This window comes from Gallinula chloropus (assembly GCF_964237585.1).
Source record: "Gallinula chloropus genome assembly, chromosome: 5".
Taxonomy (NCBI): Eukaryota; Metazoa; Chordata; class Aves; order Gruiformes; family Rallidae; genus Gallinula; species Gallinula chloropus.
In genome coordinates, this window is record NC_140090.1 from 12053668 (window position 1) to 12069895 (window position 16228).

At 43.0% G+C, this 16228-nt stretch overlaps 1 protein-coding gene across 1 annotated transcript in view; it reads right to left on the reverse strand.

Annotated features, from left to right (window-relative positions):
- The window catches only part of PDIA5 (protein disulfide isomerase family A member 5), a 102554-nt gene that overhangs the window by 55755 nt on the left and 30571 nt on the right, over positions 1 to 16228 (reverse strand). The window contains exons 6-10 of the mRNA XM_084265441.1: positions 10445 to 10537; positions 9105 to 9165; positions 5206 to 5273; positions 606 to 697; positions 430 to 501 (exon numbers count right to left, since the gene is read on the reverse strand). Coding sequence (XP_084121567.1) covers positions 430 to 501; positions 606 to 697; positions 5206 to 5273; positions 9105 to 9165; positions 10445 to 10537 — 386 coding nt within the window. The remainder of the gene's footprint in view (positions 1 to 429; positions 502 to 605; positions 698 to 5205; positions 5274 to 9104; positions 9166 to 10444; positions 10538 to 16228) is intronic.

Genomic DNA, 16228 nt, shown 5'->3' on the forward strand with positions numbered 1-16228 from the left:
TCGGGGTGCCTCGATCACCCCTTTGTCTCTGCAGGACACTCCAAGGGCTCCACTAAAGGCTGAAGAACCAGTGAGAGATGTGCACTCAGTATCTACACTTCTAATGCAACAAGAGTCAGACCTTTTGCAAGATGACTGGAAATTTAAAGTTGGCACTTTTAATGAAGCTGAGATCTCTGTATCTGCATTATTTGGGTCCACAGACAGTCTCCTAACGGACAACATGTGATTGTAAAATGCAAGGCATGCATGCTAAACACCAAACACTGTCTGAACTAGTGCAGAGAGATTGCCTAATCTCAGCAGGGCAGTTTTGTTTGCTCTTCTGAGCAGAGGGAATGGGGGACCAATGGCTGTTCCCAAACCATTACATTCTGTAAATAATGAAGAGTACACAAAAGGTGGAGTGTGTGAAGTTCCAGGCCTTACTTTTTCAGCCACTCTGCTATATCTGCCGCAGTAGCACCGTAGTTGTCAAAGTGGAACAGGAACTTTCCTTTCCTGTTAAAGCAACAAAACAAGGTTTAGTCCTTACCCTGGAAGATAAGAGCATGCAATTACAGTTGAGTGTATGATTTTTAAAGTAGTAGCAAAACATAACTGACTCAAAATAGCAGATTGTAGGATATCCCCGCACATTGTATTCTTCTTTTATCCTTTCAAATTCAGCAGAGTAAACATTCATCCCAGCAAGAACCTGAAAAAAACAGAGCATAATAGTATTGATGCTTACAATACAGCAGGAACATGACAACTTTCTTTAGAATTAAGTAAAAACAACTATGCTGTGAGCAGATTCTGACTTCATTCATGCTGCAGCAATGTAAAGCAAGGGAATCTCTGTAAAAGGCAGGGAAGTTTTTCTAATTTTGGGCAAGGGGGAATATTTGAGTCTAGTCCAGAGAAAACACACACCCAATCAGATTGTCACCTCCTCCTTGCTATGAAAGCGTCTCTATTTCTTTTTATTCCCCCCACGAACAGAAATACCTAAAGGGAATTCCCTCAATCACACTACTTGGGCTTTTCTTCACATATTTGGATTTTATGCTACAAGCCTAACTAGTTTTTTTTTTTAAATCATATTCTGCAAGTACATAGCTTAGTTTGCATCCAAACACGCGGGAAGTCTCACCCTCACCTCTCTGGTTTCCACTCTAGCAATGAAGTTACAATCACAGCTAAGTCCAGAAGCACTAACCAACTAAACACTGACATTCTCCCAGTTCAAAAATGCACTTACTGAACAGCAAGGGGAAATCAGCATTGCTTTGATGTCAAAGTAAAACATACCCTATTTCCACAAGCCCAGGAAATTCCACACGGCATTTATATGCTTTAAATATGTTAGCTTGCTTGACTGGTAGAGTATAATGGGAGTTAACAATTCACCTTGACCCACAGATATCAAAAGCAGGCCACAGAAGCAAAGCAGCTTTTCAGACCTGCAAATAAAACAAAAAGTCTTTCCTTCCCTTTCCTTACCTCTATCCCAACCTATCCTCTGCCTCAAGATTTAGGCTCAGGACTCCTGCAGTTTATCCTGTGCCCTAATTGTCTTCCAAAAATTTCTAACCTGAAAATTTGAAGATGGGAGTGATTCTGAGTTCCTGTGGGTGTGGGATCCACACCCAAGTCATTCTGCTGTCAAACCTTCAAACCTGCAAGTTGCTGAGATACAACTTCATGATTAACTTAGTTTAATGGCACTGATGGCTTAAATTGTTTTATTGGCAGGGCCTTAATCCAAACCCCTCCTCCTTCCCCCCTCCAAAACCAGTATTTTCTCCTTCCTGCTGAAATACCACATCAGAATTTAATACCAGGTTCCTGACTGCAGCAAACTGCACAGACCAACCAAATGTGCTCAGTGCCAGCATAGAATAAATCTTAAAGCAGAAAATCCTTGTTTGAAGGTCAACCTTTTCTAAGAATGTGCTGGAAAGCCACAAAAAGATACTTTGTTTTCCCTCCCCTATCCTGAGAAAGGATAAAGGAAAGCCAGCTCATTAGAAATAGAGAAATAGGGTTTATACTAGCTGGCCAAGTCGCTTTGAATTTTCCTTGTAGTTCCAACCACAAGATTGACTTGGTTTGTCTGAGATACCTATACCCAGTTCTCCCTTCCTCCTACCCTCTATGCCACCACTTGAGAGTATGTAAATGCAACTGGATCAACACATTGAGGTTGCTTTATACAGCAAGAACCAGGCTCCTTAACTAATTTCCAGCTAATTCCCTCCAGTCTACCAGATTTCACACTGGCCTTTAACCTTCAGAGTAATTCCTGGGTCTCAAGTGGGTGTTCCTGGCCATTTCAGATACTCTGCTACGATTTCACTGTGTCCACCCAGCCTGGTACAAAACAGTAACTTGGATTCATTCTGCTGTTCGTACATCATATGAAACATAATTAGCAAAAAGCCTACAACAATGGGATTCATTTTTAATGACAAAAGTAACAGCTTTGGCTGGCCTATAATCACAGAATTATGTAATATCAGGCTGTCAGGGACCATCAAAACACACCTACTACCCAAAGTCAGGATCCTCCCTCTATACCTAAGCTGCTCCTGCCAGATGTTTAGCTAATTTGCTTTTAGCAAATGACTGAATGACCCTCACTGCAATTTAAGACCATTACCTCTACTAATAGCCACAGCAGACACAAAGATCAGTTTATTGCTTTCACCTCTTCAGTGAGATTTGACATATTTCAGCACTTACCTGCTCTCCACCAAGCTACCTATAACCCAACCTGACTGTGATCTTCTGGGCTTCTGACCATTCCTGTTCTCCTGTGACCCCTTCCCTGTGCTTCACTGTTTTCCTGATAGCACTGCTCCAAAAGTGGTACCTCGCACTACCACGTGAAGCCTTTCTAGAGCCATGGTTAATGAACAGATTAAATGATGGCTCCCTTTACTTGGTAACTGAAATAAGATAAGGGACTTTATGCTTCTGAAGTCTCATGGTTTTACCAAAAGACAACACCAAAAAGGAAAGTGCTTGAGCTGGTCTACCGAGTAAAGCTCTTTGGCACACTCAAAGTCCATGGGCACTAAGGAGACATGAAGTGCTTTGTGACCACCAGTTCCTCCCTCACTGGGGCCCAGTGCATTGGTAATAGTCACTGGCCAGAGCTCACCCTACCCACAAACCACAAGAGAATCTCTTGTGCCAAGGATGAAACAAGCCACCCTCCTCTGAGTCCAGCCCCTTTTTCCCTTCTTCACTGGGCATAACGGAATTGCAAGATCTAAACCTAACATAACACTGAAAAAGCCGCCCTGCCTGCCTCTCAGCGACAGTACTGGGCCAAGCAACAACCAGTCCCAAGAGGAGACAGCAACCAATGACAGGTACAGTTCACCTTTTCATTTTTATGACCCATTAAACAGGCAATACTGTACTTCGTTTTCCTGCTATATAATAGCAGTAATCGCTTTTGAGCCTGGCACATCCTGACAGCTAATGACAGGTCAGATTAAAAGGCCAAACCTTCAGCTCATAGAAACCAATCATAAACTTTCCAGCAAAGCCTGATCTGGAGGTCAACATCGCTCTGAGGTACCCCACGGATAATTTATGATGGGTACAGTGCAGTTAACTTTAGAATTGGCAAACTGTGTACACATCCCACTCAGGAAGCTAACTAGGTCAAATTTAGACGAGCAGACCTGGGTTTTCTGAACAGCATGGGTGGCAGTGGCATAACTGGACTTTCCTCTGAACTGATCCCACACTAAAAACACTGCAGTGCAGAAGCCACCCCTGCCCTGTGCACCAAGCAGAGGCACGGCCAGCCTCAGAGCTGTGCCACAGCCCTGCCACTCAGCTCTGCAGGATCAGTCCGGATCTACAGAACCCACTTCCAAGCACGGAAGGAAATAATCAAACTAGAAGAGATGTGGCATTTCAATTCTCCAGTCTGAATTTAATCAAACAAGCTGCACATGGACCCAGAAGGGGTAATTGGAGGAGAACTCAATGCTGCACAGCGTGCCTTCTTTCTGGTGCTGCCTCTGCAGGTGATCCTTTACATTCCTGGTTCCTGCCCGTGCCTCTGCACGTACCCACTGTGTGAGACAGGAGCGCCTTCCCAAAGCTGCCACGCACGCTCCACCGAGGGGAGATGGCATTAGAGCCCGGCTAGACAAAAGCACTCTTGAAAGATCTTCAAGGCATGTAGCATGTCCTAAATAAATCTGAACAATTCCCACTCATTTCAGCCCTAAGCAAACAAGGATTTAGAGAGAACACTTCTGAAAAATAACTCGTTGGGAGAACACGGGGGAGTCTGACAGCACTCTGTGCTATAAGCAGCAGTGGCCAGAGCTGCCCTAGCGAGGAAGCACCGTGCTTCATCTTTTCCTCATCACATGCTGTGCCTCTCCCAAGAAAAACCTGCAAACTCAACAGTAAATGATCCAACAGGTAGGATCAGACCAAATCCAGCTAAAGCCACGAGTCAACAATCCTATTTCTTTGTCTCTCATGTATTATTGGTATCATATAAATTATACATTAAGCACATTACAAAACCTTGACTTCAGCAGCACCTTCATCTTGCTTAGAGAGATCTATATGCCTTATTGGTACAAACAGTTAACCAAACTATTCTGACTGCTGTTGAAGGATTACATTATGGTGAAAACTTACTTTCATTTCAATCTGGTACGAATGCTAACTGGTAGGATTTTAGTGATGCTTATGCTTGGTGGCTAGGAGGATGATCAGTAGCAAACCTAAGGAAATCCCCCCTCATACAATACTGTGATTCTCCACTAAAAATGTGGACTAATTATTACTATAAGGGCACCCATCCTCAATCCCTCTACGAAACATATGGCCAAAAACCTTATCAAACCCATTATGGCAAACATTTCTTTGTCTTTACCAGCATGAGCTCAACACACAAATTGGAAGATAAACACAACCCTACATAGTGTCAGAGCCCATTTTTCTGTGGCAAGAACTACGCTGGATTTAAAAGGCATGTGAGTTAATACCTCATTCTCCAAAGGTTTAAAACCAATAAGAACCAAAAAAAGAGAATCCTGAAGGGATCAGGAACAGTCTCGTTCATTTCTGTTTTGTTTTGACTCACTTAAATTCCTCACTTTGATAAGTATCAGTGGTTTTAAATACTCAAAACCAATAAGGATGTTGAAAATTTTATATAAATCTTATCTTCTCACTTACATATTTACCCTTCAGTTCTGTAGCTGCCTGCTGGTAAGATGGCATCATTCTCTTACAAACACCACACCCTAATAAAAGAGAAATTGTGTAAGTAATACACCAACAACTCCAGACTATTCTACAGGATCTACATCCCAAAACATATGAAACCATATTTTTTATATATAATTTTTTTAAAAACAGATTTCCTTATCTATTCCACTAAATAATTATTAGATTATTAGTTTCTAAGGACACTACTGGTTACATGCATCTATTTTGGCATATTTTTCATGTTATTCATTTTCATTATTATTTTTAATCCCAGTTTTGGAAATAGTAATACCATCTTATCTTCCTTGGGATCTGAGCTGAGTCCAGACAGTAACTTAAGATGAAACACACATTTCAGAAGTGAATGAAAATGTCATACTTGTGAACTCAAAAAAAAAAAAAAAGAAAAAGAAAAAAAGAAAGAGCAGCTTCTTGTGTTTCTGGTTAAGGGAGGGAGAGGAGGTACTTCAGATTCATCCCAGTCTAACAAGTCTTTGAACTTCATTTGAGACACATTTCCTAAACACATTAAACAGACATCAAAAGGTAAACAGTGCTCTGTTAATTGAGGAGACATAACTTGGAAGAAGCAACAGCCCCTGTAAGTTACAATAACTTTATGTTCTGAGGAAAAGACAAGTGGCAAGTGAGGAAGACTACAAATACATAGCAGGAGTGTGCTAAGAGCTGTTTGATGACGCTCTGGAGCACTAAGCAGATTAGCACTAAATCACCTTATAAGCAGCAGGTTTCACTCCTGCCAAGTAAAATATGTGCATGCACATGGGAAGGGGTGGGAGTGCAGAGAGCATGAAAGAAAGGCAGATGCAGCCAAGCACTTTAGACATTTCTTGTGAAAACTCTGGTCCACCACCAGGCAATGTTTTTATTCTGGTGAAAAGACAAGAGTTCTGACAACATCTTCCAGAAAGAACAGATTTTGCAGCTACTGGTTTAGGATCACAGCAGCATGCCTGGGAAGCACATCCTTTATGTTCTTGATTCTGTGGTATTTCCACCTATGACACCTCTCCTCAAATCACCAGTGAGGTTGTTTAATTAGTGCTTGTCAAACAGAGGGTTTCTTGGTGGACACGGACCACTCATATGAAGCCCACTGATGTCTTGCAGCTTCATCCAAACCACTGGATGTACATCAAAAGATAAAAGTTGTTAACACCATCTTCTGGACCCTCTGGTTCTTCTCCTCAGCAGCCTTAGACCCTGAACTCCCCCAACTAATCACCTTTCTCTCTCTCTGTCTTCCCCTCTTCAATCTATTGCCACTCCCTGGACTCCCTTCCGGAGCACAGGCACGTACCAGCCTCCTGCACCCAGACGTCACCACTCCTGCCCTTCCGTTCCCAGCTCTGCTGCTGCCTCAACTCACTGCTCCCAACCCCACTCCAGCACCACCTCCCCTGCCCACACGTTTCTGCGTTACACTGTTCAGAATGCTGTCAAGCCACATATATCCCTATATAGGCATAAAAGGGCATCCTCAAAACCCCCTCATTTTCTTCTGCTCTTTCTTCTCGTATTTTGACTCAAAAGGAGGGGCTTAATTAAATGCTTAATTAGTGGAAACACTAACACCACCTCCATTTTTAAAGCCCTGCTGTCAATGACATTATAAGCAGCTTCTTTTGGTGCCAAATCTAGACTGCCTTGCTGCAGGAGCCTGACAGTTAGCTACAAATAAATCTGAATGCCTGTAAGTATGCCTAATTTTTCATATTTAGTACTGTCTAATTTTATAACATAGGTCCGAAAGCACAGCGAATGGTCTCCAAATGGCAGGTAATATCTTCTAAGGAAAGCATTCCTTTGCTCTGACTCGTTTTACCCAGACCAAGCACTCCTGAAATATTAAAGAAACTACATTTAAGTTTGCATTCACTTTCATCTCCCTCTGCACTAGCACATATTCTTCATTTCCTATCAATCTGCCACAATGAATCTAAAGCCCCTGCTTCCAACAAAGCAGAGAAATAACGCAGCTGTCTTCCTCGTAACTTCCCCGGCAAAGCCTCTGATGTCCTCCCATGCCAAAGACCGCCCTGACTCACCCCTTGCAAGTAAAGAAAAGCAGAATTTCCTTTAGTGACCAGCCTTGATTTGCTGCTCCCAGTTCTGAAAGGTAACACCTGTATGTAAGGGAACGGTAAGTTCAGCTGCCCGAAGCCAGTGCTTTAATGCAACTGCTGGATGTATTCTGTCCCTGGTAACAGGAGTAAGAAAAGAAAAATTGGCCAAGATCCAAGTCAGAAGGTCTGGCGTGCTAAATAAAAGATGAGGGAGTTAAGAATTGTGAAATCAGAGGGGATAGAAAAAAAAAAACCAACCCTTACAAGTAGGCTTCCTTCACAGCAGTTTAGAAAGCAGCAAAAGTATTACAGCACTGAAGACTAGCAGGTGTTTTGCCACTTCAAAAGAAGAGAAACTGGAAGGAGGAGAGTTTCTGAGGGAACGGTTCAAAGAGAACGAAGGGTTAGATAAGGCACATTTCAGGAAGAGACTCAGTTGTGGAAAACAATTATTCATGATAGAGGTAAACTGTGAAAGCACTTTGCAGCCGAGCTCTCCCCGAAGGGGCAATTTACAGGCAGAGCAGGCGTATCGTCTCCCGCTGATGCCAAGGCAGCAGCGCTGACTGGGAGCGACTGAAGGCGATCCTGGGCCATGCAGGACCATCCTGCTGCAGAGTCTGAAGGCACAGAGCTGCAACTAATTTAATTAAAGGAAAAAAACCACATTCTTTTACTGACTCATCAAACTATGTCTTGGGCAATTCTGGTCATCTTGGCAGTACTAAAAGCATAGAATGGCGTTTCAGGCAGTAATTACCAAAGAAAATACACTGAGAAACACCAGGAAATGCTGCCACAGGACACAGTTTTTAAAAGACTCAGCCAACAAATAGCTAGTGGTACCTAACATCCATGTCCCTATCAGGGCAGCGCTGGGAGGTGTTTCTAGTTTAGGCTATACATCCACTTCTTTCTCATGGCTCCCCTGCTTTCCAGCTGTGTGACAACTCCAGAGCAACACTATTTCGTTTCGAAGAGCTAGAAAGCCTCTCATATACTAGGCACCAGGAAACACAAAAAAGCAGTTGTAAATCTACAAAATTAAGGAACAAGAGACCAATGAATGTCAAGAAAGCAGTCTTACAAGGTCAAAGTCACAATAGAAATGCAATGACTGCAATGTGCTCTTCTCTTTCCTTCCTGTCCCTTCCTTTCCCCCCCGCCATGAAATCCCACTTGAATACAAGTTACTCCTGGCCATGTGGGTAGGAACATCCACAGCACATCCTCGATGGAGCAGGAAAGATATTCCAGCTCCTGGCCACTGCCTGCAGTTAGAAAGAACAAGTATGCTGGTTTTTTTCCAACTCCACTGTCTCCTCTGGAGACTCTGGCTTGTGTTGAACCAGCATGTCTTATGCAACGGCCCAAACCACAGAAGTAAAAGGCGTGTGCAACACCCATCAGCACTTACAGCTCCATGCAGGCCGGAGTGCTAGGCACTCTCAGACAGACACATTAACACCTATGGACCCAGCATACAGTGTTTCTGCCTGGTACAACACAAATCTAGAAAGGACAACAGGTAAAGAAATTACAGAAAGCAGCTGCTTACAAGAACAATGAGCAAGAGTTATCATCACAAGAGAAAGAGGCCAGACAGGGATAAAAGCAATGGACAGTTGAAAACTGAGGACAAACCAGCAAAACACCAGAGTTGATTGATAAAGATGGGATAAGATGGCATTAGTGAAGCACAGGTGAGGTTTCTACTCAGGCTTGGACATCTCTCAGTGAAGAAGGGAGAAAAGTGACAGGATGCTCTGGATTACTTACATGGGGCATAGAACATCATCAGAAGGGGTTTGTCTTCCTTCTTCAGAAGCCTTCTCAATTCCTAGCAAATGAACCAAATAAAATGAAAACAGACCTGTAACCAAGGACACCTCTTATTATTTATGTTACGACTTTAAAAAGTTAATATATGTATTCACAGACTACAGGCTCATCCATTTGAGGGAAAAGGGGTCACCTCTCAGACAAAAATCGAGGAAGAAGACACTCAAGACTTGTTTTGAAAGGAGATGGCAAAAATTTACTATTGGTTTGAATATCTGCTAAATATTCTAGACTAGTGTCTTCACTGTTCAGACGTGGAAGTCACATGGCCTGGTTTATTCTCACTACAGAATCTCTGGCTGGAAATTTTTTCTTCCCTGATCCATCCAAACAAAGCATAGTCTAATTCAAAAAGTCAGATTCAATAACAAACAAGGCAAGTTCAGTTTCCACACTACAAAACCTTGTCAGAGCTATGAGAAGCTATGAAAATAGATTTTTCAGTACCAGCATGATAGAGAAACCAGATGAAGTTTTCAAATTGAATGCAACCCTTGGAAGGCTTATAATAGAGTACCGAGGGTGAACATTAAAAATTAATCTTCCTACAAAAACTGAATGTCAAAATAACTGTTTCTAATATTAAAAATGAAAGCTAGAAAATCGAAAAGGCCCTTTACAAAATACCAGCTACGAGACTCCAATCAATTAAAGTTTTAAAAATCTATAGACTAGAAAACTAATACAAAAGACCACGCTGATTACATTAGAGAGAAAATAATGGGTAGTTCTGTGGTGGCACTGGTTTTTAAGGTAGTTTCATTGTATTTGCTGCTTTTCCACCTAACACTGAGAGGACAGTTACTATACAAGGTTAAATCACCCAAGATCTGCATCCTGTTCCTTCCTGCTCCAGACTTCCTGAGACAACCTCATTCCCATGACAGAACCTGAGGTTTAATGACAACCTGCAGTTTCAAGAGCATTTTACCTCCTACTTGCATCCCTCAGTGCCTGCATCTTGCAAGCTGCTACACTTTCCTGAGCCAAGCAGGTCTCTTCTGTCACACCATCCACAAGGTTTTGATATTTGCCGTGTAGCTAGCAGACTAATACCATGACCAAGTGTAGGGAAGAGGAAGATGGGAAGCAGGTGACTTTATAGCTGTGACAATTCATAAACTTTGTCAAGTCTCTTAAAACAGTTTGGGTGCTTTAAACTTCCCTTACAAATAAAGGAAATAATGTTGCTTCCTTAAGAGTTATAAACACGAACACACTCTATCTTCATCCCATTTCTTCATAAAACACATAGAACATCTATCCAGCTAACATACCTTCTCACTGTCAATATGCACAACATCTTTGGCTTCAGGATCCTCCTCCCAGAGTGGAGCACCTTCTGGATCCTTGAGAAAGGCCACAATAGACTGTAATAAACAGGTGAAAAAAGCTTTTAAAGCAAAATTAATGGAAACCATGTGACATCCAACCTCATATCTATGCTGTCATGCAAACCCCATCCAATTAGTGCCTTTGCTGTTCATACACTCATCTGCTCTAATGCAGAGAAACAGAAATTTCCTTTTACAGAACCAAGTGATACATGTGTATGTACCTTCATCATAACTGGTATCCCAACTTAACAGTTCCCATTTCCACTATAAAAATGAGCAAAACAGCGTGGAAGTAGACCAGCACACAGACAGTAGCTTCAAGGATCCTTCAGAGAGCTCTTTCAACAGTACTAGATCTGCAGTACTTCCACAGTTAGTCCCTAGCTTAGCAGGAAAGATTTCTCTTTATGTAAAGGTCAGGTTCCCATGTCCTTCACCGTATCTGAGTAACCTTTGAATCCAACAGGAGTAGTTGGAAGGCACGCTGACACTCGCTGTGAGCAAAAGCAATGAACTCCACACTTAAATCAAACTGCTTATTTGGTCAAAAGAAGAATAATCCACCAGTAGTTCCCTCTATGAGCCATCTACCTAGAAACTGCACTCAACTGGAATTTTTCAAGTAGGAGAGTAAGAATCAAACACAACAAGATAAGCAGGAAATATGAGACCCTATGATTCTGCAGAAGCTCCCATATTTAACAAGCTGAGGACATGTGTATACATACTTTATAACTGCTTTGCCCAACTGAAATGCAATCAACAATTATTTCAGCTGACCACAGACACTATCACAAGGAAATACTCTGCAATGGGTCTGACGAGCCTAAGCCTGAGGGAAACTCCAGCCCTCCGCAGTTAGTAAGACATTCTCCATGGATCCCAGCAGAGTAGCACTGCCCTCCATTTACAGCTTGACCACTGTTACTCTCAGATGTCTTTACTCTAGGACACATAAAACTTGGCTTTCTGTGTTCATTCACCACTCAGATTGACACCATTTCTTCCCCTGTGCCATAGCTTCCGGGTATGTGTCCACTCCCAGGCAGGATCTCTGCCACACCAGTAACATAGTGAGGGCCCTGAGGAGCTTCCTTCAATGTATGGGCAAGTGGATGATGATCCCACAGCACTAAGTGAACCTACTTTGAGTTCATTAAAGAATTTTTTGGCCCACAGGATATTTAGCCAAAGTAGCTTGTGACTGAAGAGCAAAGCTGAATATACAGGAAAACACGCCAAGAGCACCAGTCTAAAACCCAGGTTGTAGTCCACCTTCTCTAGAGAAGGTTAGCAGCATGCCTGGTGACAGTGAAACTGTGTCAGACACTTCTGCCACCTCTCTGCCTTTGGTAGGGCTGCTCTGGCACAACATCCCAACTGCTTATCAACAGCCAGTGAGCGGAGCTCAGCCCGTTTCCCTGCATCTTGGTACTGCAAGGCTCAGGAGGATCCGGAGCTTATGGGAGGATCCATTTATTGTATTTATGCTTCTGTCTACTTGCACAGCTAATATTGAAGAGATTTGTCTTATCACAAGAGGCAGCATATATTAGTCACTAGACAGCAAGCAAAGCACTTAATGTACACAGTAAGACGACCTAAGGGATGAGGTAGTAATGCTGGGACCACAAACACCTCAAGGAGATGAAAAGTTTTTTTAATATGGCATTAGCAGAGAAAGGAGCTAGCTGGGGGAGGGAATCAAGTCATTTATAATGAAGTCACAGTTAAAAGCTCTAAAACCAGAGGCATTAACATCCCAAATGATGCCCTAAGACAGCTTAATAATATAGGGGGAAAGGAGAGAAGAGGACAAACCAGGGAAGGTGTTCTACATCTAGGAAAGCGACATCAAGTTCTGCTCACTCTCAGTCTGCACAGACCTCAACTATACACTGGAAGGGAGGATAGAGGGGTCAACACTTTAAACTGCTAATGAGTGCAATTGACTCTGCTAGTTTCAAGAATTCCTGCGTGCCAAGTTCAGTCATGTAGAAACAGATGTGTTTAGAGGATGGGGGATTAAAGAGATTTAATTCATCCAACCTCTCCCTCTCAGCCAAAAGAGAAAAAATTAGAAGTGTAATGTCTTCTGGCAGGAGCAGGCAGGACGTTGCCTTGGACTCATTATTCCATGTGGTGGAGAGCTTCCTGCAGGCCTTTAAATAGGCAAGACCCCCCCAAACAAACCACAGCACTTTCTAAATGCAGAAAAGCAATGGGTAAAGACCTGAGCAAGGTCCAAGTTACAGCAACTCTCATGTTGAAGAACCAGCTACATTCCTGTCCTGCTATGAGGCAGTCAAGACCCCATGGCACCGACAGAGCCCCACTGGGTTGTAACCTGCTGCCCAAACCCCCACAACGGCTTTGAACCTTAAACACTGATTCAGCAGAATACAGGACATGCATTCACCCAGCCTATGCCACCAAAAGCAAGCAAGTTTAACGGCACAACTGCTGGGTATCGTGTATGGACCGAGGTTTTAATCTGGAAAATAAATACAGGACCACAGGCCTGTGCTTTTCACTCCTTTGAAGTATAATGCAGTATGGATGCTAATAAAAAGACTTCCCTTGATTTCACACACACACTCCTTACAACAGCAAACTTGAAAAGGATTCAGATTTTAGAGCAGGACCAATTTAGTGGGTTAGTCTATTCCCTTTGCTCGTACTGAGCAGATCTGTACTTTAATGAGTTTTGTTCATTTTAGAAGGAGAGTAAAACTCTCCCTGTACTTTATCCTCCAGAAAAGGCTTCATCATGTAATAAACACAGCCTGGATACTGTCCTTACAGCACTATCGGGGATTAGGACATGGTGTGGCTAAAGCAACGCAAGAGAAACGAACCAGTTAAGATCAAAGACTGATCTAAGCTTAGGTCTCCAATAGCAGCTGACTACAGATGCTTGGGGAAAAAACTATACTAGTGCCATTCTTACAGAGCATACACTGGTATATGCTCTCAATTTCTGGCAAAAAGTAATTAAGTTTATGGACTGCACAGCAGCTGTTTTATTTGGACGTCTGTGCTTGCTAACTATCCACGGATCTATCCTTTATGACTGGTTTTAAGACTCCTAAACTTTTGGCTTTCAGAACATGTAGCTATGAGTTCCACAAGTTCTATTAAACACTGCAATTATTTGTTTCAAATCAGCATCCCAAAATATCAGTCTGTATTCAAGTACGGAGGAAAAAAAAAGGTAAGTAATCACTGCCTTTCTCGAGCTACTCACTGCTAAACAGAAATCTACTGTTATCTCCTGCAGTTGTTTTTTGAGCCATCTGTGCCTCTGATCACTCTGACTGCCCTTCTGCAGTACTTCTACGCCTTTTGCTTGATGGGGCAACCGGAATCACTTATAAGACACAACTGAAGGAACCCAACAGACTCAGATGGTGAAATTAACATTTCCTCTTCCATCCTCTGCTCCTTTCCAAATCATTTGACTTTTAAATACTGTTAAGCACAGGGACAATATATTCAAACCAAGTGCTGTCCTGACTGGTAATTCAAAACCCATTACAATGGCCTACATTAGTCCAGCATAACTGGAGCTGTGTCCTTTCCTTCCCTCTTGTGTTCACTACCCAGCAAGATCCTACTTTCGTATTGACAAGCTACTTGGTATAAGCCCTTCTGCAAAGAGTTGGAAATATTTTAATAAGCTATTCCTAATAACTTTACATCACTGAACTTTGTTATCTTGTAGCCCACCTCCCTTTACCAGACACCTCAACCAGCTCAGATCCTACCACTGGTCTCAGCAGCAGCAGGTTCTGACTGCTAACTCACACTTTCCCCCACTGTGAACACTTGAGCTATCCTTTATTCCTCGTTTTTTCTAACAGCAAACCCACAAGGGCATCTCTGCTAATTACATAAGGATTTAGTTACTTTAAGAAATGAAAAGCTTTTCTTAAAAACCCAAGTACACTATCAGCTGGATCAGCCACAGCTATGAAATTGCCGATTACTTCAGAAGAATCCTTTTACAGTTCTTCAGAGCTGTGTCCATCATTCTCCAAAATGTCATACATATATTAATATGTCTACTGGATGCCTGGAAAGAAGATCTGAGTTTTATTGCCACAAGCTTGCTGAATGATGTGAAACAAATCCTTTAATCTCCCTCTTCTTCAGTGTGTCCACCTGTCCGTAAAATGGGTATGATACCCTACGTAATTGTGTTGCTCTGCTACTCGCTGTTTGTAATGTACTGGGAGACTCCTGACAAACACAGCTGAGGGAGAGAAAGAAAGGTCACTGCCTCAACAAAGGAAAACAGGGAGAAGTGCTGGTATAGAAGGAGAAACACAGTAAATATTCAGGCAATTGCAAGCAGCAGAACAAGTAAACACTGCTTTATGAGATGACTGCCCAGCTCCGATGCACTGTCCAACCTGTCAGTGATTAGCAGCTGGTTTCATAGGGGCAGTTAAATTAAGACTAGAGCTCCTAGAGGGAGGGAGCTACAAAACCCCTCTTCCACCCACACCAGAATTGCACATGTCTGTTCATGGGATGCTGCTTCCCTCTCCCCAGCAGGCAGGGCAAGAAGGAAGGGCGAAACACTCATCATAAAACAGCAACCAAAGGAATAAATGGTATGGTTCCTGTTGTGCTATGATTGCCTCTCAGCCCAGCCCTCACTGGGGCTCTGCGGGTGCTTTCCAGTTGATCTGATCTGTAAGGAAAGGTTGCAGCACTAATTCCTGGTTGCAGCACTTCACAGAGGGCAGGAGACATTTCATGCAGTGCTCAAACCATCCAAATTTGTGCAATTAACAAGTCTCCTTCACCCCACCATTCGTCAAGAAGGACAAAAACTTCCCCAGGTCCTTTTCCTCACTGAGTACAGAAGAGCCTCTGGCACTTGTGAAGTAGGCTGGGTATCTAACACCACCCTTCCCAGTGCCAGGCAAGACTTCTCTTGCAGGAGGAGGAGAAGACACACAGTCCTACTCTCCCCACCTCCAGTGAATGCTGCAGAACAACCCCAAGTGCAGGCTGAATGGATGATTCAAGCCAGGGTGAGCATCCAAAACAGCCCCCACTACCAGGACCCCACAACAAATCTGGCTGCAAAAGGAAGGTCCTGAGCAAGCGCACGTAGGAACGGCCCCTCTGGCACACTCAGGTTCATGTAGCATCTCTCACAGGCTTTCCTCCACCCCAAGCCAGATCCCTGAAAGCCAGAAAGGGGAAGTGAATGTTATGTCATCTGCCTGGGGTGGTGTCATCAAGCCTCCACAAAAACAACAGTGGTGCACAGCCAGGTTTGCCAGAGGATGAGAAATGGGAACTGGGCAGCAGAGTTGGACAGAAGTCATTTCTCAAAGCCAAATCATCACAGGGCTGCAGCCTCACTGAGGATACTCCTGGTACCTCACCAGGGCTTTGTAGAGGAAGGCTGCACACTTTCAGCTTGCTATGCTTTCAGTCTATTTCCACGATCATCAAGATCTACACGCTTGTTTCACATTTCACATCTTCATCCTTCCATTGCCCTCACTGAATGGTGCTTTCTGTTGTTTTGTGTCAAGGTTTGCAGAAGGAAGAAGGTCATTTTATCCCTGCGGAACTCAGGGCACATCCATAGGAATTGTGGTTCCATAATCCGATAAAAGATAAGGCCACTCAGTTCTCTTCAAAGTTTATAAACACATAACCTAAAAACCTCAGAGAGCTGCTTATCGAAACGCCACATCA